This window comes from Amphiura filiformis, chromosome 5 (assembly GCF_039555335.1).
Source record: "Amphiura filiformis chromosome 5, Afil_fr2py, whole genome shotgun sequence".
Classification (NCBI taxonomy): domain Eukaryota; kingdom Metazoa; phylum Echinodermata; class Ophiuroidea; order Amphilepidida; family Amphiuridae; genus Amphiura; species Amphiura filiformis.
In genome coordinates this window covers 4988623-5013537 of record NC_092632.1, presented here as the reverse complement: position 1 = coordinate 5013537, position 24915 = coordinate 4988623, and the positions used below count along the sequence as shown (strand labels likewise).

The 24915-nt window shown below is 37.3% G+C and overlaps 1 protein-coding gene across 2 annotated transcripts in view; it reads left to right on the top strand.

The window, feature by feature from the left end:
- The first annotated feature begins 4789 nt into the window (after window positions 1–4789).
- LOC140152515 (UTP--glucose-1-phosphate uridylyltransferase-like) overlaps window positions 4790–24915 on the top strand; it is a 40032-nt gene continuing 19906 nt past the window's right edge. The window contains exons 1-3 of one of the 2 annotated variants that reach the window (XM_072174866.1): window positions 4790–4867; window positions 18894–19016; window positions 19483–19590. In XM_072174866.1, coding sequence (XP_072030967.1) covers window positions 4838–4867; window positions 18894–19016; window positions 19483–19590 — 261 coding nt within the window. In that variant the 5' untranslated portion in view covers window positions 4790–4837. Of the gene's footprint in view, window positions 4868–13988; window positions 14177–18893; window positions 19017–19482; window positions 19591–24915 lie in introns of those variants that run through there. The other variant, XM_072174867.1, reaches the window with a different exon arrangement.

Genomic DNA, 24915 nt, shown 5'->3' with positions numbered 1-24915 from the left:
GAGTTTGGTTATAAATGAAAATAATCTTTCCGATGGGTTTCAGAGTGCTTACAGGCCAAAACACAGCATTGAGACCGCTCTATTGCGCGTTGAAAATGATATTTTGGCTGCTATGGATGAGGGAAACGTAACCGCTCTCATCCTTTTAGATTTAAGCGCGGCATTCGATACCGTGGACCACAACATTTTGCTAAGCAGACTTCGTGATTTTATTGGCTTGAGAGGTAATGCGCTTGCATGGTGTCAATCATATCTGAGTAACAGGCCAGAGTATGTTCGCGTTGGGAACTCCTCCTCCACTCCAGTTGTTCATGATTATGCAGTCCCGCAAGGGTCAGTCCTTGGACCCCAATGGTTCACCATTTATACCTATCCAGTTCATAAGATAATCCTCAAATACAAATTACAGTATCATGTATATGCTGACGATACGCAGTTGTACATGTCTTTCAAACCAACCCAAGAATGTGCTGATCAAACCATTGAGTGTATTGAATCATGCATTTGTGAGATCCGTAAGTGGATGCAGGAGAATTTTCTAAAATTGAACGATGAAAAGACTGAATTTGTTTTAATTGGTTCTCGACAACAGCTGTCAAAAGTTAATGTCCCACATATTACAATAGGAGATTCTGACATCACTCCTTCATTGAGTGCACGTAATCTAGGTGTTATTTTGGACTCGTCAATGTCTCTTAATACTCATGTATCAAGTATTGTACGTTCAGCATCATTCCATATCAGAAACATTGGTAGAATAAGAAAGTACTTAAGTCCTCATGCTACTGAACAAATTGTTCACAGTTTTGTAACCTCCCGGCTTGATATGGGCAACTCCCTCTTGTTTGGCCTTCCTCAAGATCAGATTGCACGTCTACAGCGTATTCAGAACACTGCTGCGCGCTTGGTCACTTTAACTAGAAAGAGATCTCACATCACTCCAGTTTTAAGAGAGTTACATTGGCTGCCGGTTGGTTACAGAATTGTTTACAAACTGTTGCTCATTGTTTTTAAATCACTAAATGATCTTGCACCAGAATATATCAAATGTCTCCTCCAACCATATAACCCTCCTCGTATGCTCCGTTCTAGTGACAAATCGCTTCTCTGCGAACCCCGTTCAAAACATTCATAGGGGGATAGGGCTTTTTCAATTGCTTCACCACGTCTCTGGAATACTCTGCCAACCCACATTAAACTAAGTACATCTTTAACACAGTTTAAAAGTTCTTTAAAAACTCACTTAATGAAAGAAGCATTTTACTGATGTGCATCACCATATTTTGTTCACCTATTGATTGTTGTTCATGTGTAGATTAAGTTGTAATGAAAATTAATTTTTATTTTGTAGTTTAAGTTAATCTTTGTATCGCGCCTTGAGCGCCATTGATTTGGTGGAGATGTGCGCATTAGAAATTCACATTATTATTATTATTATTATTATTGATGTAGTGTAGACTTGACACCCGTCCTTCAGCACTGGTATATCAACTCTCAACCCTGGTGGACTTATACCAGAGACAGGGTGTTAACAGTGTTCCATCATTTCTTGCTGCTGAGGTTGCCACCTGAGAGTTCTGTCCTCAACTTGATGTTACAGCTCCTTCTGGCTACCTTATCTGTATGATTGTACTAATTGTTATAACTCAAGAACGGCCGGTACATGCTAGATAGGTAAAACTACATTTTCTGAATCCTTATGACCAGAGGAATACAATAGTAATGTTTTCGACACAATTTGATGAAGTTTAAAATTTGACCCCATGGAAACCTTTACCCATTATACTCTGACCAAAGTTGCCCCAAATGGATCTGGATGCTGTACTCCGATTAAGCAGGACAAGCCTACATCACATGAGAGGGTTTGACCTATAAATGACCTAAATCATGATTGTTGGAGTGACTGGGTTTGTTGAGGGCTATGAAATTTGAGTCCAGGAGTTTGACAAGTTCTGTCTTGAAGCTTGTGAGTTTAGTTGAATGCCATGGGGCAAGTCATTCCAGGCCTTGGTTGTCCATGAGAAGAAACTTAGTTCCCGGATGCGAGTTCTTGATTGTTGTCGTTGATAGGACAGAGCATGGAAGAAAGAGATTCTCTTTCTTCCATGGACAGAGCATGGGTATTTTTAAGTAAACGTTGGGGTTTGGTGAGGTGGTCTTTCTAGTCAATATCAACTAGATTATGTGAAATCTTAAACATCAGGATGAGCCGCGTGATAATGCGCCTATTCTCAAGGCTGGTCCACTTCAAATCATTCAGCATTTCAGTGACGCTTGACTCCCTTGAATAGTCATTCATACACATTCTAGCCGCAGACCGTTGGATCTTTTAAGCCTGTGAGAATCTTGTTGGGGGAAAAATGCGGGGTAACTTTGGTCATGCTATTTTTAACCCCTAGGCAGTAGCGTAGCGGGGGGGGGGGCAGGGGGGCAGACTGCCCCCCGGACACCTAAAATGGGGACGGAGAAGCGGGAAAAAAGGGACGAGCAGAAGGGGAGGAGGAGAGAGAAAAGGAAGGGAAAGGAGAGGGAGAAAGAGAAGAGAAAGGGGGAGGAGAGGGAGAAAGAGAAGGGAAAGGGGGGAGAGGGGAGGGAAAAAGGGAAAAGGGAAAGGGAGGAACAGGGCCATCGCCATGGGGGTGAGGTGCAACTGCGACCCCTCCCCCCTCCAACGACCCCTAAAAAAGGGAAAAGAGAGAGAAAGGGTAGAGAAGGGAAGAGAGAGTGAGAGATGGGGAAATGGAGGGAGGGGAGAGGTGGAAGAGGGGTGAGAGTATGAGATGTGTCTCTCACATCACATGATGGAGAGGGGATAAAAACTACAATAATTTCGTAATATAGGCCCTATTGGGCCGGTACCGTAAAATGGGGTAACTTCGGTCAGCGGGGTAACTTTGGTCAGTCGAATATATTTTTTAAATGATCATATTTTCGTACAGCAATATTGTTTTTAGTCATATTTGGTGTCAATTTGTTAAGAAATATATTTGGAAGAAATAATACTCACTCATGTCCAATTTCCTCGAAATTTACGAAAAAATTGTGACCAAAAATGAGCATTTTTTTACATTTTTTTCAGAAAAAATAAAAATCGATATTTGTGAGCAAGGATGTGTACTTGATTAATTTTGCAAGGGGTCAAATGTCACAAAAAACAAAAACTTGCCCACAACAGCGAAGATCAATTTTTTTGATTTTTTTTCTTCATGGAATGTAATACGCTGTCCAAAGTTACCCCAAATACGGGGTAACTTTGGTCAGGCTAATTTCAACCCCTAGGGCACCCTTAAAAAATTATTTAATTTTTTTTTTCAACGTCAAGGTGAAGAAGGGAGCCCTAATGTCACAAAAAAGATCTAGTTAGAAATACAATTGGTTTTGTTTGGAAGCAGTGGTTTAAAAACTCTCAAAAGTGCCCAAAGTTACCCAATTTTACGGTATATTGGGTCTACAATGATGTTGACCAGGTGCGTTGAGGTGATGTGGACAAATGATTTTGCAAGATCGACAAAATGCATAGGCCTATGTGTGCATCCCATCACCCCGCCGCACCGCGCCCTTCATCAGCACCAATGGAGATTATAGCTATGGGGCAAAGTGGCAAGTCAGTCCCTCTCTTACTCAGTTGACAGAAATGGTGAGACAAAATTTACAATTTTCATCATCATTTTGGTCTATTTTAGACCCAAATTAACCCCATCATTTGACCCATTTAGTATAAAATTGCCAAATTGCCGCGCCCTACGCGCGCATTTAGGCCCAATTCTGTGAGAAGATCTGCGAGACGTCCCCTTGGAAAGTTGTAAAAGGTCTAGCCTATGCGTCTTCCTTTGGTACGATTTTAGGACATAGTTGTCCTCAATTTGGTTAATTTTAGCATTGAAATTGCAATTTTATCGTGCTCTTCGCGCGTATTTGTCCCGGTAATGTTCTTTTAGGCCTATTAGGGAATGAGTGGGACGATTTGAACATTTTGCCCCCTAGCTCGGTACGGTGAGTCCGGTACATCCCCCCTTGAATTTTAGCATTGAAATTTTTGGGACAGCTTGGCAAATACCTGGGTGTTTACCAGCAAAATATATTTCTCGACACCACCCCGCCACCCCCCCCTGAGAAAATGGTCTAGCGACGGCCCTGGCGAGGAGAGGGAGATAGAGAGAAAATGGGGAAGGAGGGAGAGAAATAGGGACGATACTGACGTTTGCCACCCCGGACTGACAATGCTGGCTACGCGCCTGCCCCTAGGGCACCCTTACAAAATTATTACAAAATCTTTTTCAACTTCAAAGTGTAGTGGGGAACCCTAATGTCATAATAAAGAGTTAATTAGAAATATAGGGCTAATCGGTTTTGTTTGGAAACAGTGGTTTAAAAACTCTGAAAAGTGCCCAAAGTTACCCCATTTTACGGTAGTATAGTACGGTAAGTGTCCGATGTCCCACTGTCCCACTTACTCCATCTTACCCTATCCATGAAAAAAAAAATCCTTTTTTTTTCCCTCAAAGCGGGCAGTCACTTTTATGCATGGAATGGTATGAATTGCTTATCAAAAAGGGAATGCAAAGCAGTCTACTTTTTCATATGGGCAGGGCAGTCACTGGGAATGGGATGTGTTGGATTAAATATGCATGGAATCATTCATACCATTCAACATGTTCAATAGTATGAATTGTGTATCAAAAAGGGAATGCAAAGCAGTCTAACGGTAGAATTACTTCAACGAGAGCCTACGTGTGGTTTGTGGCCGACGTGCTCCTTGTAAAGGAACTGAGCTGTATATATGACGTCACTCGCGAAAATCGGCAAAATCTGTCGCAAACATCTCACTTTCTAAACTATGACGAGTCCAAGTGGCACTCAAACAAGGGTGAGTTTTATCAATGTTTATTCATGTCAGTGCATTTTAACACTACTCAGTAGTTAATTTCAATTTCAAAGATATCAGGTACGGCACGTGTGGTGTACAAATTAGGTATGTAGCTCAATATACACGGTGAAAGTTCAATAAAGTTGTAGCATCGGCATGAAGGTAGCGGAATTTGGCAGTCAAGACATTACCTAAGGCTACAGTCTTCAGTGCGGTGATCATAGATCTATGATCTAAAATCCCGGGTCTAAAATACAGGTATACATACCTCGCACATTCTTTGCACAATCGAAATTTCAATGCGCTCCGCACACTTTCTTCACTAAGTTTTGGCTTTTAAGCTTGTTGTCATGATCATGCCACTCACTGCGGGTGACTGCGCACCGTGTCTGCGCAGGTTCACAAGTTCATGGTACACGGGTTAACAAACTTTGAGAAGCAAGGTAGAATTTACCAGATTAGCGCCACGTTGCTAGCTTAGAATTGTGTGCTACACGTGCTGTGTGCATAGCTTAGCCTTAATTGGTACACATGTTCTACGCAAGTTGGCATAAATGAGTTATTTTGTGGGATATCAAGTACCGTAATTCTTTCAAGGTAAAATACTAAATATATGTACTGTACTACTGAGAGCTACTGAGCATACATGGAAGTGTTAAATGTGTCACAGTCTGAAAATAGCCCTAATGTGGATCGGATCTGGATCTGAAAATTTTTGAAACGGGGATCTGCGATTGTGTGTTCTCAAGTAGGTTTAATCATGTTTATTAGCGACCTGACACCCATTTGTATTGGTTCGATCAAACATTGAAATGCTTTCAACTTTTGTACTGGATCGTTGAAGCATATGATACTCAACACATTTCTCAATGTACCGTATTTGTTCCATTAACCGCCCAGGGCGCTTAACAAAGTCATTTTTGGTGGGCGCTTATTTTTTACATAGTTTAGGCCTACAATACGTAAAAAAGGGGCAAAATGTTCATCCATCATCATCAGTGTATGTTTCCAACCATTTTTCAGATTTGCTTGTACCCGGTATTTCGATCATAAACTAATATCACATACAATTTGCCCGGTGGGTTCAGTCTTCACTGACAATGTGTACGCATGATGGTTCCAATTAGGGGTACCTTTCAAGAAATGTCCATGGAATTTTTGAGGACAAAATTGTTCATGATTGTCCAAATTAGGGGTGTTTTGGAGCAAAATTGTCCTTGAAATGAAAAATAGGGTATATTTCTAGGACTTTCGTCCGTGTTTTACTGCTACAGTTTTCGTTATTGTCCTCATTTCCCCGTGAAATAGGGGTAAAAATTCAAAAGCGTCCTTAAATGGTAAAAATAGGGGTATTTATTTGGAAAAAATGTCCTCGATTCCTCGTGATAAGGGGGTGAAATGAAAATGCGTCCTCAAAATGATAAAAATAGGGAAGGTATTTGGGGGCAAATTTTCCTTGATTTCGCGCAAAATAGGGGGTAAAATTGCTGCAAATGTCCTCGATTCCCCGTGAAATAGGGGTCATTTTCAAATCCTGGAACGGTCATACGTCCTACCTTTAAATACAAACTGAACCCACCGGGACAATTTGCTTGATTGTAAAGTAACTGGGTGGGCGCTTATAGGGGCATGGGCGGTTAATGGAATGAATACGGTAAGTTCCTCTGGCCCTACATTTTTATACATGTAGTAGTTGGTAAAAACAGATACTCTGGCCAGAGGTCTAGCTATTGATGGGCATGGCCATGGGCTGGCCATTTCTGTTGAGAATTGAATAGTTGTGTGTACATCACAACAGAAATTAACCCAATTAACATCTCAAAAGTTGTTGTAGACCTTCTTTAGACAGTGACAGTGTAGAAACATCACAAGGAGACTTGCTAAAATATGATAAATCCAAATCATGAAAAATTCAGCCATTTTGCAGAGCAATATTTTAAGGGGTACTACACCCATGTGGTAAATTTGTGACTATTTTTGCATTTTTCTCAAAAAATAATAACACACTGGTAACAAGAGTTATGTATATTATTGGGGCAAGGAATCCAATTACTACACTGAAATTTCAGTGACTCAAGACAAGCGGTTCAGTATATGATCGGAGATGAGGTACATCCGAGCGGTACCTTATTTCTAATCATAAATAACAAACCGCTTGTCTTGGGTCACTGAAATTCCAGTCTAGTAATTGGATTCCTTGCCCCAATAATATACATAACTTTTGTTACCACTGTGTTATTAGACTAGTTTTTGAGAAAAATGCAAAAATAGACACAAATTTATCAAAGGTGTAGTACCCCTAATACTTATATGCACTAAATAAATTTATACTCCAATGAAGTTGCACATTTTGCCAACTCAGGGGATGTTGAACCCACTCAAAAGATGAGATGAATTATCTCATATTTGTTGTGTGAGTATTATGTAGGCCTACATTTAATTAACCCCATATGGGATTAAAGTCATTGATCCACGACTCCACATATTCCACTCCCAACCCCTTAAGAGGGTACTACACCCAAATGCATTTTTTTTTACATTTTGTGAAATTTATTTAGTGCATATAAGTGGTTAAGGGGGTACTACACCCCTTGATAAATTTGTGTCTATTTTTGCATTTTTCTCAAAAACTAGTCTAATAACACAGTGGTAACAAAAGTTATGTATATTATTGGGGCAAGGAATCCAATTACTAGACTGAAATTTCAGTGACTGACAAGCGGTTCAGTATATGATCGGAGATGAGGTACATCCGAGCGGTACCTTATTTCTAATCATAAATAACAAACCGCTTGTCTTGGGTCACTGAAATTCCAGTCTAGTAATTGGATTCCTTGCCCCAATAATATACATAACTTTTGTTACCACTGTGTTATTAGACTAGTTTTTGAGAAAAATGCAAAAATAGACACAAATTTATCAAGGGGTGTAGTACCCCCTTAACCACTTATATGCACTAAATAAATTTATACTCCAATGAAGTTGCACATTTTGCCAACTCAGGGGATGTTGAACCCACTCAAAAGATGAGATGAATTATCTCATATTTGTTGTGTGAGTATTATGTAGGCCTACATTTAATTAACCCCATATGGGATTAAAGTCATTGATCCACGACTCCACATATTCCACTCCCAACCCCTTAAGAGGGTACTACACCCAAATGCATTTTTTTACATTTTGTGAAGATATAAGAAAAAAATTGGACAAAGTAGTACATGCAAAATGAAGGGGCAAATCTTCTCGTTCTATTGGTGGCATCGGTATCAATGTAGCTTACATGCCTTTAAAGGTAGAAGCCAAAAAGTGGCACATCACTGATGTACCGCTTTTTGGCTTCTCCCTTTTAAAAGCATGTTATGTAGGAAAATAAAATCCCAAACCCATCGTGCCCTGTACCGTACTAGAGCCCAGTGTACCTGCATTCTATGGCCTGCCTAAAATCCACAACTTAAGCGGAACCTACAAATGTATTCCAGTTAGACCAATTGTGAGCATTATTATGTGAGCTACATTGATACCGATGCCACTAATAGAACAAGAAGATCCCACCAATAGAACAAGAAGATCTGCCCCTTCATTTTGCATGTACCACTTTGTCCATTTTTTTCTCTCATTTCTTCACAAAATGCAAAATGCATACAAAATGCATTGGGTGATTTACATACATGTAGTACCCCGTTAAGACAGATCCTCAGCTACATCCTTGGAGCCTGAAAAAGAGCCGTATGATGTTTTTTTTATAATTTGTGCAACAGATATATACAGTGCACTGTAACTCAGGAATCAGGATCCAATAACATCATAAAATGATAGCGAAACCAAAACATTTTGGGCATAATAACGAGATCTCATAGCGAGACCAATAGATATTGGGCGTAAAGCATCTAATTTTATCATTATTATGTTTTGGATCCAATTTTTCACACACTTTGATTCATCAAAACATAATAATGATATAAAATTGGATCGGTTGAGCCCATATTTATTGGTCGAGCTATGAGTTTTAAAATATTTTACAACTCATAGCGAGACCAATAAATATTGGGCGTAAAGCATCCAATTTTATCATTATTATGTTTTGGATCCAATATCCGCTTGTCTTGGGTCACTGAAATTCCAGTGTAGTAATTGGATTCCTTGCCCCTATAATATACATAACTTTTGTTACCACTGTGTTATTAGTTTTTGAGAAAAATGCATTGGGCGTAAAGCATCTAATTTTATCATTATTATGTTTTGGATCCAATTTTTCACACACTTTGATTCATCAAAACATAATAATGCTCACAATTGGTCTAACTGGAATAAGTATCGCTTTGTGGATTTTAGGCAGGCCATAGAATGCAGGTACACTGGGCTCTAGTGTACAGGGCGCGATGGGTTTGGGATTTTATTTTCCTACATTAGTGGAACAAATGCTTTTTGGCATTCTTGAACCTGAAATAATAAAAAATTTATCGGTTCCATTTTTTCTATGCCCCCTGAAGTTCACACGAGGGGTCAAAGGTCACAGTGGGACCAAAACTTCAAAATAGTCCCATCATGTTTTAAAAAAAAGAAAGGTTTTATTTCAAACTCTAATGGTGACCCGCAGGTCAAATTGTAGAATTGTACATTAAACACACCTAAACAGACACAATGCAATTTGCAGGCAGCAGCTTAATCAGCGCCAATATTGCAACATTGAAACAAACAACTATATAAACATCCAATCCAACCCAACCCCATCAAATTTGTGACTATTTTTGCTTTTTTCTCAAAAAATAATTATACACTGGTAACAAAAGTTATGTATATTATTGGGGCAAGATATCCAATTACTACACTGAAATTTCAGTGACTCAAGACAAGCGGTTCAGTATATAATGATAGGAAACGAGGTACATCCTAGCGGTACCTTATTTCTGATTATAAATAACAAACCGCTTGTCTTGGGTCACTGAAATTCCAGTGTAGTAATTGGATTCCTTGCCCCTATAATATACATAACTTTTGTTACCACTGTGTTATTAGTTTTTGAGAAAATGCAAAAATAGACACAAATTTATCGAGGGGTGTAGTACCTCCTTAAGAAGGTATAGCATGCAAATTTGAGTAGAAAATGATTGGAATTGAAGTTGTACAGTCTGTACCCACTGTAACTTTGCAACAAATGTCTGTGATAGCTGTAGGTGTTTAAGTTACGATGAATAGTGAATAGTCATACTGCTGAAAGGACTACCGGGTATATATACTGTACCAGGTGAACTTTTGTTTTAATTCAAATTTGATCATATCGCATAAGCACCAGCAGTTAATTAGAACCTGATACTAGTCTCAGATTAGAACTGTACCTCTTTTGATGATTTATCCCATTTGTGTTTGTGGTCCAGGTTTGTTCAAATGAAGACATGCTGAATACAGACAGCTTGCTTTACAGATTCCCGTACTGGAAATGACCAATTTTACCGAGTGTACAAACTGTATGCATGTACCAATAGAAATACAGGTCTACTCTTTATCATATTTACACTATCTTACACAGATGTGTGTATCCAGTAATATCACATGACATTAATTAATTATAAGGTGATACTACTCCTTTAATTCTTTTGTTTTATCAAACTTTCAACATTTTACATGCATCAAAGAAAGTAGGCTAATAACAGCTGAATTCATACTCCATCACTGAACGAGGAGTGATTGATTTCTTGCCAATGAGGTAGAGCGCTTTTGGTTGCTTTGGGGGAAGCGTGTATATGTATTTGAAATACACACGAAAAAAAGAGGAGTTACATCAACAAGCGTGTGCATGGGCATCGCTAGGCTTTCTTATATTTCCGATTTAATAAAGCTCAGATTTTATATGTTATGCAGAATTTTGTTCTGATTAAGATGATATCAAATATATTTCAAAGTTTGAGGTAATTCGACTTATGGCCTAAAACGCAAACCCTATTTTGCACGTAAACTCTATGGAAAGCTATTTTGTATTCTGTACCCTCAATCAGCCTACAACAGACTGACCTTTTCTAGAAATTTAAAGCGCTTCTCATTTTTAAAGCTATATTCTGATCAGCTTGTAATAGGCGGGACTCATAACATCGTGAATTAATATAGAATGGCGTACACACATCTGGGCGCAGCGTCAACGCGAACTGTGTGTTGCATGACTGGACGTGCGCACTTTTGTGAATTTACGCAGGGCGTAAGTTGGGACTATATTGACTCGCACAGTAACAAATACCGAATAATTCTCACCCATTATGAGCTGATCATAATATAGGAGAATTTCCATGGGGAAGCAGGAACTCAAGCGACAGAACTTACATACATACATACATAGCGCTACATACATAAAGAGCGCAGCGCATATGACAAAAATGACAAAATAACATGGCAAAAGATGAAACCAGAATAATTAAATACAAAGAACATAAAAATTATGACCACTGTGGAACAAACTATTCATAAGCAGCAAATAAGTAAGTTTTTAGACCCTTTTTGAAAACAGACAATGTATTTGATTCCCTGGTGGTAGTGGGCAGATTGTTCCAAATATGTGGTGCTGAATGAACAAAAGACCTGTTTGTAGCAGTTTTCAGCAATTTGACACTGTTGATGTCAGAAAGATGTGTGGTATCAGAGGCGGATCTGAGGCCAGCTCTGGCTGGACAATACAGAGAGAGCAGATCAGTCATATAAAAGGGAGCTGATCCATTAAGGCATTTGAAAATAATCATCATGATCTTAAAAATGATCCTCTCTCTGATCCGAAGCCAGTGTAATTCTTGTAAACAAGGCGTAGCATGGTCCTGTTTTGTTCTGCGGCAAATGAGTTTGGATGCCCAGTTCTGGATTCTTTGCAACCTTTGAATGTCAGATGTATTACTACCCAGAAGGAGCCCACTTCCATAGTCAATGCGAGACATAAGACTTCTAACAACAAGGTGGCATGTGTCAACATCCAAGAAGCGTCTAACACGGGATATATTACGAAGCTGATAATTCAAACTTGAACAAAGTGAGCTGATGTGTGATGTCATTGTCATTTGACGATCAAAACTGAAAAATAACACCTAAGTTCCGAACATTTTCAGTCGGCAGAATCTCCATGTCACCAATCCGAAGAGAAACAAGCGGCATATTTTGCTTTTGGTAATCAGATACCGCAACAAAGAATTCAGTCTTCTCGTCATTCAGACGCAGCAAGTTCCTGGTCATCCATATTTTGATCTCACTGCTACAAGCTGTGAGGCGAGCAAGCGCATCAGTGATGGATGATAGATTTCAGGGATCAAAGTTGATGTATAATTGTATGTCATCAGCGTAGATGTGATATGAAAGACCGAATCGGTTGATGATATGGCGAATTGGAGAGGTGTACATTGAAAACTTGGGTTTCGTGGTGATCATACAATACATGCACACATTTCCAATGTTTAGAGTGTGGAAATATAATTTGCACATGTCACATTTTGTGAGAATTTTTGTCATTCAGAGCCATATTTAATTTTGTCATTAAATAGCACCTGGAAAATGTGCATTCAGTGTTAATAATAAAGATAATTTAGTTTGGTATATCAAATTTATCTGTAATATAGACCTTTTCAAATAGAGGTTGGCTGAAGACAGCTGCCGTTTGGTTATGATGACCCAGTTTATGATAATATTCCGAGTCACCATGCAGTTGTTGGGTGCAGGATTTATAATCCCAATATTGTAATGCAGGCAAAGTTATTTTTTGGTTTTGGAGTGTCCCAGGACCTAGAGCTAAATGCTAGGATCATTCGTGGTTGACCTACAAAAAATTGTTTGTGTTTTTAATAGGCCTACAATGTACATGTATGCAAAGTGATAATTTGTGTTCATGTCATTATGTACTCTACCATTGATTTCAAAATGGATACCGTATCACTTTGCACATTAAAAAAAATGAACTGGAATTTGGGGTACCCGATTACCCGCCCGAAAAATGTGTTGAGTTCAAAATTAACTGAAAATGCCTGCCTTAGGCTTGACACAATTTACATATTTACAATGGGCATAATTTGTAATCAATTTCAGTTTACAAAGTGGCAATCGATATACTTCGATATCAAATTTTGCTCAATGTAAACTTGTATTTATGATAAAATCATTGTAGTTTTCAAGAAAAATCATATTTTGGGCACAAAACAATTTACGATCATTTCAGACAAAATGTCAAAAATAAGTACTCCAAGACCTCAATCACATCTCGCTCGCTCTGAATACTGATCTGTTGAAACAGCATGCAAGTAACGGCTCTGTGAACTAAATAGCTGGACAGTATAGATCCCTGCCTTGTATAGAAGACTGTGTAACATCATTTAACTAATTTTCATGTCATGCCAAGTAAATATTGGAGTTTCCTCAACACATAAAAGTAAACTTTTTGTACTCCTTACTTACAGTAATGTTTTAATGTGGGATAAAATAGCAGTAAATTATTGGTGCACATCAACATTTGGGGTGTTGAATTTTGCACCATTGACATTACCTACAACATAACATTGTCATGTCAAATGATAAATGATTTTGCAGAACTTTGCAATTTTTTAAGGGTTTTAATTATTTAGAATATAGAATATATCAGTGTTAGGGTTTAGTTAGCATAGGTTACGGGTTTAGGAGGTGCTGATAATAGTTAAAACTATGTAACTTGTGGTGGCGTTCTTGCTAAATAAAATGCCCCTAAAACAAGATTGCAAAACAAAACAAAATCGCATAGGACAGCTTGTTTTTTAGGGTTTTTTTAAGCATAGCACATGGCTTTTTAGCCAAAAAGTCCTAAGACAACCCTTTTTTTGGCCTTAGTAAGCACATACAAAATCCTTTTGCAAAAAAATGAAGTACATACCTTTTTGAGCAACCTAAATTAAATTTATGATGATGATGATAAAGAAATTAACAAAAATGTGCTTTCATCCTTAATTAAAGATGAAGAAAAATCATCAAGGGGCCTATGAAGTCAGCATCACCTTAATGTGAAATCAGCTACCAGTAATCATGGTAATCAGCTGTATCCACCACACCTCCTAGCTCCACTTGCCTTAAACTAACAGCACCATGTGTAACGTGTCATTGCATGGTATATCACTGAGTCTAACCGATGAGTTTAGGTCATGTACAAAGTCCAGAAAATGCTGATACTATATCAAATGGGCCTATATAATTGGCATGCAGATTGGCTGATGTATTGCAATTCTTAGTGTGAAAACTAGACAACTTATAATGTGGGATTTATGAAACTCTTATTTGATAATGAATGGTCCAGCACAAATCCTATTTGGAAATATTCAACAGGTAAGTCACATCATAATGTTTTCAACCACTGGCTAGCTCAGTGCTGGAATTGATGTGAGCACTGAAGGATATCTTGGAAAAGATTTATAGGTAAGTCTTATCTGTTGGTTTGACAAACATGACACAAAGGCAACATGTGCCAAGAAAACAGTGTTCGCATGTGTAGTCTGTCTACACTTCCTTCCTTTTGTCAAGTTGGTTGTGATGCGACACTACAAATTTTGTGCAAAGGAGCGACATGCCCGGATGTACAACCGACCGCTAAAGGACTGAACTTTTGGCCCTACAACTATGTTGTGTGAAGCATGTTATCAAGTGGATATTTTCGTAAACTTGTGTCAAGTCTCAAGAATGTTCCTCCCCAACCCAAAAATAAATGGAAGTTAATGAGAAATATAAACCTGTCATTTTTAATGTAGCCTGATAGTTCTAAAGTGAGGTAGGAAGGCACTTGACTATGATGTAAAAATTAAGTTCATTCAGTGAGACCTGGGTAATTTTGGTCCATAACTTGTGCAGAAATACAAACTTGCTACAAAAACAAATCACTGGTCACAACACATCTATAGGGCGTACCTGCAGGACCAGGGCCTACAAAATTGTATTTTAACGTGCCTCCTGGCACGTTCGTGCAGTGAGAATAAAAATCCGGGCAGCAAGCACCACAAATCCGTGCTTATATGTTTATACTATTCAAGTTTCAACCCGACAAATGACTAGAAAGTTCCTTACTTTCGATTTACTTTTAAAAATGTGCGTAGCAATTTTTTAGCGAAAACCTTATTTAGGTGATGTTCTTATAATATTAGCATATGTTTACATTGTAAAAAATTGCTATACAAGCTGAAATTTGTGTAGCAGGTTGTCCAAAATGGGGAGCATTTTGCTCTACGACACAAGTTAAATCGAACCCTGAAAGTAAGACTGATGGAGTCAAAAATCCTATGCAAAACAGTTGTGGCAATCAGTCAAATATATAAAAAAAATTCAAGCAAGTATTGCCTTAGAACACCTCTGTCAATGCCCTTTCTCCCCAATTTTCGGCCACTCATAGGTGAAAGCCTCAGGACGAGCAGATGCTCAATATAGGGTGAGAGAACGGCTTTACCGCACTCTATCTACCGCAGAAATCAACTAGAATATTATTACCAAGTAATTAACTTTGATTTGGGTGCAAAATAGAGCAAATATATTGCAAATTGCCCCATATTTTAAAACACAACATAATCACCTTGAATTTGGGTTAAAATGGAAAGGTTTTGTGTGCTCCGTGCACAATTGTCCCAGTACAAAACGCTGCCCACCCGTTCTACACCAATGGGGGTAGTCAAAAAGTAAGGTCGCAACCTTTAAAGGCAAGCAGGACAGATAATGGGGGAAAATTGATCATCCTTCTGGATCAACATCGGAACAATGTTCTTGTCTTTTAGACCCATTTATGACCACATGAACAAAATTTCTAAGGTTATATAATGGATTTGTCAAGGCTTGATTCCAGAGGGGCGTAAGTTAATTTTTTTTTCATGTCCAGATTTTTAAACGTTGAGAACCGGTCTCTATAGTTTCTCAATGTTATTTTATTTCTTAAAACTTGACGTTTAATGGCTGCTGTAGCGTTCCATAAATGTGCAGTGTCCTTTCCCCCTAAAAAAGCCCCTGTGCAGGACAAATGAAAAATATTTCTAAGAAAAATGTGTTTGAATGCTACAACAGAGTCGGTACTCTCAGTGCACCAATCTCTCAGTAGACCAATGCCATTTGAAATTGAAGTTTAAGGTTTATAAAATTAAACTATAACGTAAATAGTTACAAAGGATTTTTAAAAATCTAAGAATTTACGAATGTAGCGAGCCAAATTTTTTTTAAAGCTTTTTTGGTCAAAAAAGGTCCAAATTTGGGGAAGAAAGTCCACTTTTACCAAATCCCCCCCCCCCCCTGAACAAAGTCCACTTTTTCAAAATCAGCACCCCAAACAGAGGATAATGGATTCTTAAGAATTGCCACATAGGTCAATCAATTGATTAAAATTATTAATTCAGATTTCATTGTGCCAAATTTCATAAAATTGTGTGCCAAGTGCTATGTATTATGCGACCGACAAAATTTATCAAACAAAAAAGGAGTCTAAACTCTAACTAACTTGAGTAAATTGTTTAGAATAACAAAAACAAATTTTAGTTAAATGGAAGGACAAAAGGGGTCATTCAGTGAGATCCTAAATCTATTCAGGGGTCATTGGGTGACTGGTAGCAATACTAGACATTGGGACATTGGGGCAAAGGTCTAAAAATAAAATAAATTTTTATTTGGGTGAGGAAGTTGGGGCTCAATGTGGCTGTGACCCATTTTAGTTAGTGTACTATCAGTGAATGAAGATTTATTTTTAGTGATTGCACCCACCCCCCTAACTGGAAGAACTTTAATTTCAGTGAGCCCTGATTTTCAAAAGGTGCAGCATTACCTATCAAAAGCACTTTAAATTGCAGTACACTCACCCACCCCTTTACCCTTCATCTTCATGTACTGTCAGTTGATTGGTCACTATCATTACCATGACCACATATTTATACTCAGATTGGTTGCTATATAGTTGGTATTTGAACATGTATAATGCAAAGCTTAAATGTAAACATTGGTATTATATTGGAAGTGCCGGTGTTTTATTTATTACAATTTACATACATATGTTCAGACTCTAATTAAGGCCTAGGTTTCTATCCAGTTGCTGACCTTCACCCACTTTAAAAAAATGGACAAAATAAATTAACAAAGAATATTGAACTGGTATTCTACAGGCTTTCAGCAACTTTCCCTATACATGAATCTGATATACAAGGCATAGCAGCCTGGCTGAAGATCGTCATTAAAAGTAAGCCAACTTGGAAGTTATAGGAAGGTTGAAAGGAAGTTTTAGTTTTAAGCCATTAACAAAGGAGGTTTGTTTGTTTGTGTTTTAAATGATCTTCCCATTGGAACTCCACAACAACCCATAGGAGAGAGTTATGGCTCGCACTATACCCACCCCTTATGTTAGACAAGCTGGTACAAGTCTTTCAGGAAATGCCTTTTTGTAAGACTTTTGTCTTGACAATCCTGTTTAGATGGTACAATATTTGCTCTAGCCTTTTGGGTAATGAGAAAGGACTAACTGATTCCAGTTTCTAACACCAGTAGGTGTAAAACATGGATTTTTTTCTGCTTGAGTGAGAGGAACATCTTTCTAGATGCAAGGACAATTCCAGATCTCACATCTGAGATCTATTTGTTTTTTGTCATTAGATTTATTTTATCCTCTGTCCCTGAAAGCTGTAAAGAGTAAATCTTATTTCTTTCCTCTTATAATAATTTCCACTTGAGTGCAACTCTGCATATTTACTTATCTTCTTGAGAACTATGCATGACAAAACCTTCTTTGGTACACCACCCAACAAAACAAATCAAGCATGTTACCATTGAATACTTCAGTATGGAGTTGTTCTCATTCTGTGCATTTTGATGTGCTGTGTAGAGTTGTTCTTGTTCTGTGTGGATGTGGATTGAGTTGTTTAATGTCCTCAGTGAGAAGTTAATTATTTGTTGCACATTTTATGGAATATTGGAATTATGATATGGTTCATCCTTTCATAAAATTGGCACATGTTTATAATTAGCTGCACCTGTGGTAAAAAGATATAGTTTTTAATGACATTGAATTCCATGCCACATCATGCATTATTAGATGGATATATAAAATCTGTGTGACAAGGACTCATAGAGCCAAAAGGATTGCAGTAGCCGTTGCAGTGTCAGCTGACTACCATCTGCTCTCTTCATTTGAAAATTTCAAAAAAGATTGCACTTACCTCAGGAACTACATATTGTATAGAATAATAACTTTGTGCTCTATAACCTTGTCATCATGCCAGTTCATCACTGTTCCAATGGTAGTTTTGATGTCACAGAGGAAGATAGATTAACACTAAATAATAATAAACCATTTGAATCTGATTTTATGAAAATTGTAAGTATTAATCATGTAAACTGCAACTCATGTAAAATCCAGCACCTTTTTCTATCAAAAGACATTATGTGTGTATCATGAGGGTATGTATGTAACCCAAGTTTCGACCCAAGTGGGGGTGTGTGTGTGTGGGGGGGGGTGTTGAATGGGGTGTGCATACATCTTGAAAATTCATTAATAGTACATTGTATATTTGGCAGTATGACACTAGTTTCTGTTGCCCCAAAAGGCAACTGGCAAATTGGAAAAGATTGGCCCATGATATATATCCACATTTATCAAAATTTCTATCCTCAAACTCGAAATTGAACCTTTTTGAAATAATTTTGACTGATACAGTATGTCTATTCGTCTCAGATAGAGGCTATGCACAATTTGTCTCCAATATCTCAAACGTAAATATGGCAGGGCAGTACTTTCAGTTTCTAATCGGAGAGATTTACAAGAATTTTCATTTTGCTTTCAATAAAATAAGAACAAATCAACCTATGGACTATTTATGAGTTTACATGTAAATGAGACATTTCACCAACCAGCACCCAGAAGAGTCAAAAGTAGATTTTTTTCACAATTTGGTAAAGATTTGTTGTCCAAAGTGAGCATTCCATGCTCTTAAATGTATTTTTGCATAGTATTTTATTAGGCCTGATTGAAATATACTGGTGTTACATTCACTAAATATATATTGTGATATTTGTTTCTTTATCCAATTTACAGACTGGTCTTGTCCGCAGGGACAGCCAAATCGAGTTCCGTGCCCTAGCAAGACGAGATGCAGAGAGGGCGCTTATCCATGAGTTGGACAAGCTCAAAGAGGAAGCACCAGAGAATGAAAAGCCGGTATGTACATTATTTAACGTCTGCAGAGTGCAATAGTCACACAGACATCCATCTTGCATGTGAGGCAATCAAGCAAATGTCCTCATTTTGTCAAAAACCAAACCTATTTTCATTTTCATTTATTGCTTACCAAAATGAAATACATAGAGAAATTGAATACTACTGTATGTCAGAAATGATTTTAAACTTACAAATAGACCATTGGAAACTACTTATCCACAACATAAACCTGTGTAGCAAAATTCTAAAGTTTGTATCTAAGTGGACATGGTGGCATGTACTTTTGATTCTTGCAGAATCTTGGCAAAGTAACTTCAATAAAGATTTTGCTAGGATCAAAACAAGCCCCTATTTCATGATAATATCTTTTTATGATGCCCATATATTGTTAAATTAGGCAAAGTGTGTGGTTCTAGAATGGGATGTTTGACAGAAATATTTACTAAGGTATTCTTTTTACCAACAGACTTTGAGCAAGAATTTTGAAGGTTTTCAGGATTTGTTCAAGAGGTTCTTACAGGAAACTGGACCATCCGTGGAATGGGCAAACATCCAGCCACTACCAAAAGATGCTGTAAGTCCTTCAATTATGTGAAGTTATCAAAAACAAAATCAGAAAATGTATTGTTAATGATACATCTTACTTGTAACAAATCAGGTCACCGCTGGGGGGGCACTTCAATATGAAATGGATAGCAAAATGTAAAAAAATATGGGGTCATTGGGTGAGAGCATGATTTTTGGCATTCTGTGAGAGCAAAATGTAAAAAATATGGGGTCATTGGGTTAGAACATAACCTGTTTTTTAAATGGAACCTTTGGGTTTTGAGCCGAAACAGCACCACAGAAACCTCAAACATCGAATTTCTAGTTCTAAATGGCTTCACATTTCTTTGTTTTTTCAAAATAAGTAACAAAATCAGTGATAAATGAAAGTTGTTGTTCAAATTGAAAAATAAGGGTCTTTGGGTGACAGATCAAATGGAAAAATAGGGGGTCTTCGGGTGACAGAACATGTGTTCGTAGTATGGGGTCTTTGGGTGAAAGTGACCGCATGCAGTATTTTTGAGACCACTGTGTCCACCTGTAGTAATTTTTGAAATTTGTGTAGAAATGAAAGAATTTACTGCTGATTTAATGCAACTTTGAATGCAGTGCATATCTTATACTTTAATAATAAGTTCTAAAGATATGATCTGACAAGCTTACTGCATTATACACAGTATATTACCAAATGAATGCATTTTATGGATTGAAGCACCATTGGTGAAGTGCAATGCTTGTTTGAATAGAAATGAATGCAGAATCTGACATGTGCACATAATTTGGCAAATTATGCCATTTTGGCAAATTTGTATGCAAATTATGTCATTATGTTGATATTGTTCAATTCTATTGTACTGTAATAGGTTTTGCAATCATGAATTACGAATTGCACTTGTTGCATTAAACAGGTGTGACAGGAATTATGCAGGTTCATTATATTTTAAATAATTTACTAAATTAAGTCTTCTCCATTCAGTGTTACTGACATTTATTTTTTGCTGAACCATGAAATGGTCTCAGCCTACATTAGTCTTTCTCACTTACTTACTTACTTCCTTACATACTCAGTAACCTTTTGATCTTAAATGAACATATCTCCAAATGCCAAGAAGGTATGACCACCCGGGTTGAAATCAAGGGTGAAAATAAGAGAGCTTGGACCAGGGGCCGCTTCTGCACAAAAAGTGGCCCCTGGTTCACTAAGATTTGAAGAAACCCACTTCCAAGAGGCCAATAAAAATAATGATATGCTGATAATGCTGGATGGGTTAAATAAGTACTATTTGCTTTAAAATTTGATATTTTTGGTTCACTATCCAGGGGCAAGTTATGTGAGAAAAGTGTCCCCTGGTCAACTACAAATGAGATGGAACCAGGGGCCATTGCAGAGTTTCTGGAGACCAAAACAGCTCCCGTCTCCCACTTAATTTCACCCTTGGTTGAAATTAAAGAATATAATACAAAAACACAGGGGGTTCTACTTCTAATAGTTTTAAAGTTGTGGTATTTTGATCTTCAAAATCTTAGATTATTAATACACAGATTGGAATTTTCCATGCCTGTGCCCTCTAAGCGTACTCGAATTCAGCTGACGCCGGTACAGCGTACAGACCTGGCGACATCGCTTATCTTACGCGCGAAGTTTCTTTTGTGTACGCTCGCGCTATTAGCGCTATTTTGAGTTTGCTCACGCGGTACCTGACTTAGCGTCGATCCCCTGAGGCAACATGCCATGTTTCCATGGTATGTTCAAAATCATCAGAAGTCACCCAATTGTAACCATGATATTAATTAATAAAATCAATCCATCGATCGATCGATCAGTCAGTCAGTCAGTCAGTCAGTCAGTCAGTCAGTCAGTCAGTCAGCCAGCCAGCCAGCCAGCCAGCCAGCCAGCCAGCCAGCTGATGAATAAAAACCGATGTACCCTCCCAAACCCGGAAAAACTAAGAAATGTGATAAAATATGAATTTTAACAGAGATCTGTGCACAGTATTCTGAGACAAACCTCTTTTTTGGTACCTAATAAGAATTATTTTAAGTATTTATAAGTTGGTTACTAATGTTACATGTAGGTAAACTTTGTTCCACATTTCAGGATTGTGCAAAATCAGAAATACTGAGAGTCCACATATTTGTGGGAATTCAGTACACATTTACTCTCAACAAAATTAATGTAGCTTATTAATTGCATTGAATTTGTAAAAATAAATTGCCCAATTTAGCTTAAGGCGATTTAATACCCTTATTTTCATCAGGACCCATCTTCTTTTTTTTGTTGCAAATTTATAAAGTATATAAATATGTTCATCATCTCATGTCCTGAACTTATAAAATATCTCTACATACAAAGTGGTTTTAAACCATTTTAGAAAATCATTTTAGCCCTATATATTTTTTTTTGTTTACTGTATCCTGGTAACTGAGATGTGTGTTTCATAACAAACCATAATCTATTTTATTGAACATGTCCAAGTAGAATACATGAATAGAATACATTAAATCCTTTGTTATACTATCTATAGAAGGGCAATTCCAAGCAAAAGTGGACATGACTCAAAAAAATGAAATTGCCAATATATATTTCTTTTAACTTTTATATTATTCCAAACAGATGTAAGGTTCAAGTTATAAACTTTTTTCGGCATTTTTCTAACATTTTGGTGGTTTTTTTAAGTTTCTTTGGAGAGTGTATTTTAAGTGAAAAACTCCTGTTCAACTTAGATATTTTCCAAGTGGGCCTATTTTATTAAACTTGGGCACTTTTCTTTTAAATTTGATACATTTTATATCTCTGAAATATGGTCTTCAAGAAACATCCAACACATTTTAAATAATCCCCCACTAATTTTTTTCTTTCATTGCGTTTTCATAGCACTAAATATGGCGTAGCACGAGTTACCGAAAGATGCATTTTTTTATGTATTTTCAAAATGTTGGCAATGTAATTGATGCCACTTATTATTTTCCTTCTACTAGTAGTAGGGATGCCCACTCTCAATACAGTTTCCACTAGAACGATTTTTCATTTACTGTGTGCGTGCACTCACACACGTATTGTCTATGGAGAAACTGATCGATACAAGAAATCCCAGGCATGTTAAATGGCGTACATACTTGTTTTGATCCAAATGTAGGCCTATATCAGGGTGTTTCAAGAAATTCCTGATTCCACCAGAAAACATTCACCAAACTTTTTCCTGTTTGGTCAGTAAATAGAGAGGACCTTCCTGCATGAAGAGATCAACTTTTTTAATGAAAAATTTAATGAGATGAGAACTACAACAGGTTGAAGTGACACCATTCCGTGCATCAGGTGTTCAAACGCAATTATCTCCAAATTTGGAGTGAATCAGACAAGCAAACTTACATACTCATAAAATTTAACTATTTATGAAGACAAAATGTGTAGGATGTTAAGAAATTTAAGAATGTTTAAGCCTACATGGCCCATCTCAAATCATGCACTTCCCGTGCACTTCTTACTACCATGTCCATTTCATAGGGAGTATAAAACCGGGGACCATCATGGCTTCCATGCACACAGTGTATTGCTCAATGTAGTAAAGATAAACTTTGAGTTGGAGCAAATTTCTCAAAATTGGCAGTGATTAATGTTACCAAACTTATGCCATGATGAAATATAATAATTTTTGAAGATAAAATGTGCTGACCGTAAAAGATTGAACAATGTTTAAGACTACCGCCATTCATTTGAAATAATGCACTTATTGTTCATCTCCTCTATGGAGATATTTTCCATGGCGACCATCTATGATCATGCTTGCGGTTTCACCAAACAAACCATGGGTTTTGAGGTCTTATATTTTTTGTTGTATGTCAACAAAATCGATTAAATTTTCAGGATGATCTTATTTTCATGTTGTTATAAGCAAATATAATGTTCCAGATAACGCTAGTTAATAAATACATTAAGAAAAAGTACCTTAAAATTGCACTTTCTGTTAGTATTCATTTTTGGACTTTAACTTTTTAAAATGTTCTAGCAGCCCTATATAAAACCGTAACACTCAAAAGGCCATATCTCTGGAATGAAACGTCCGATTAAGATTATTTAAACGCCAAAATGTTTCTTTCATCAATTCCCAGCCAATAAGTTAGGTCTGAATCAATTTAAAAGTACTTCAATTTTTAGTGGACATGCCTACTAGTAGTGCCTTGAGTAAAAATAAGAAATTAATATACAAAACACTATCCATCACATAATAATGACCCATTAAAAACTGTAGCACGAGTTACCAGTAGCACGAGTTACCGATGTAGCACGAGTTACCATAGCCCACTTCCCTCTGTACCAGCAAAGGTAATGCAAAATCTACCACTTGGCAGCAATAGAGGATCTCCCAACTACATGAATATGCATTTATATGTGACCATGGCATATTGCGTTTTCATAGCACTAAATATGGCGTAGCACGAGTTACCGAAAGATGCATTTTTTTATATATTTTCAAAATGTTGGCAATTTAATTGATGCCACTTATTATTTTCCTTCTACTAGTAGTGCCTTGAATAAAAATAAGAAATTAATATACAAAACACTATCCATCACATAATAATGACCCATTTAAAACTGTAGCACGAGTTACCAGTAGCACGAGTTACCGATGTAGCACGAGTTACCATAGCCCACTTCCCCCTGTACCAGCAAAGGTAATGCAAAATCTACCACTTGGCAGCAATAGAGGATCTCCCAACTACATGAATATGCATTTATATGTGACCATGATATTGGTAACAGCTTTCTAGCAGCAGTGTAGCCAGTGTGTGGGGGGGAAGGGGGAAGCCGGCCCCATGACAAACTAGAATTATGCAGTTAAGTAATTAAGGTGCCCATACACACACACACACAAAAGTGTGTAAATAACAAAGGTTTGTAAATAAAAAATAATATGCAATATGCAAATAAGCTCATTAATATTCATAAATATGCAAATAACATGACACAAAATTATACAGCACATCAGGCCACCATATCCAACCAAACCAAGTTTGAAGTTGATTGGTTATTGTGTTTATAATGCTGCAAAGTGGATTAATGAAAATGTAGGCAAATTGTAAATAAGCTCATTAATATTCATAAATATGCAAATAACATAACACAAAACTACACAGCACATCAAGCCACCATTATTCTATCACCATACCGGTACCAAGTTTGTAGTTATTGTGTTGGAGCTGTACAGTGGATTAATGAATTTGCTTCCGCCGGGACAGCCGAACAAAGAAAGAAAGAAACAAACAACCAGGCAACCACACATGTGTGGGGGCAAAAATTAAAGAGAAAAGTGACCTCCTGAAGCAGGAAAATTAAAGTAAAAATATGGAAGGC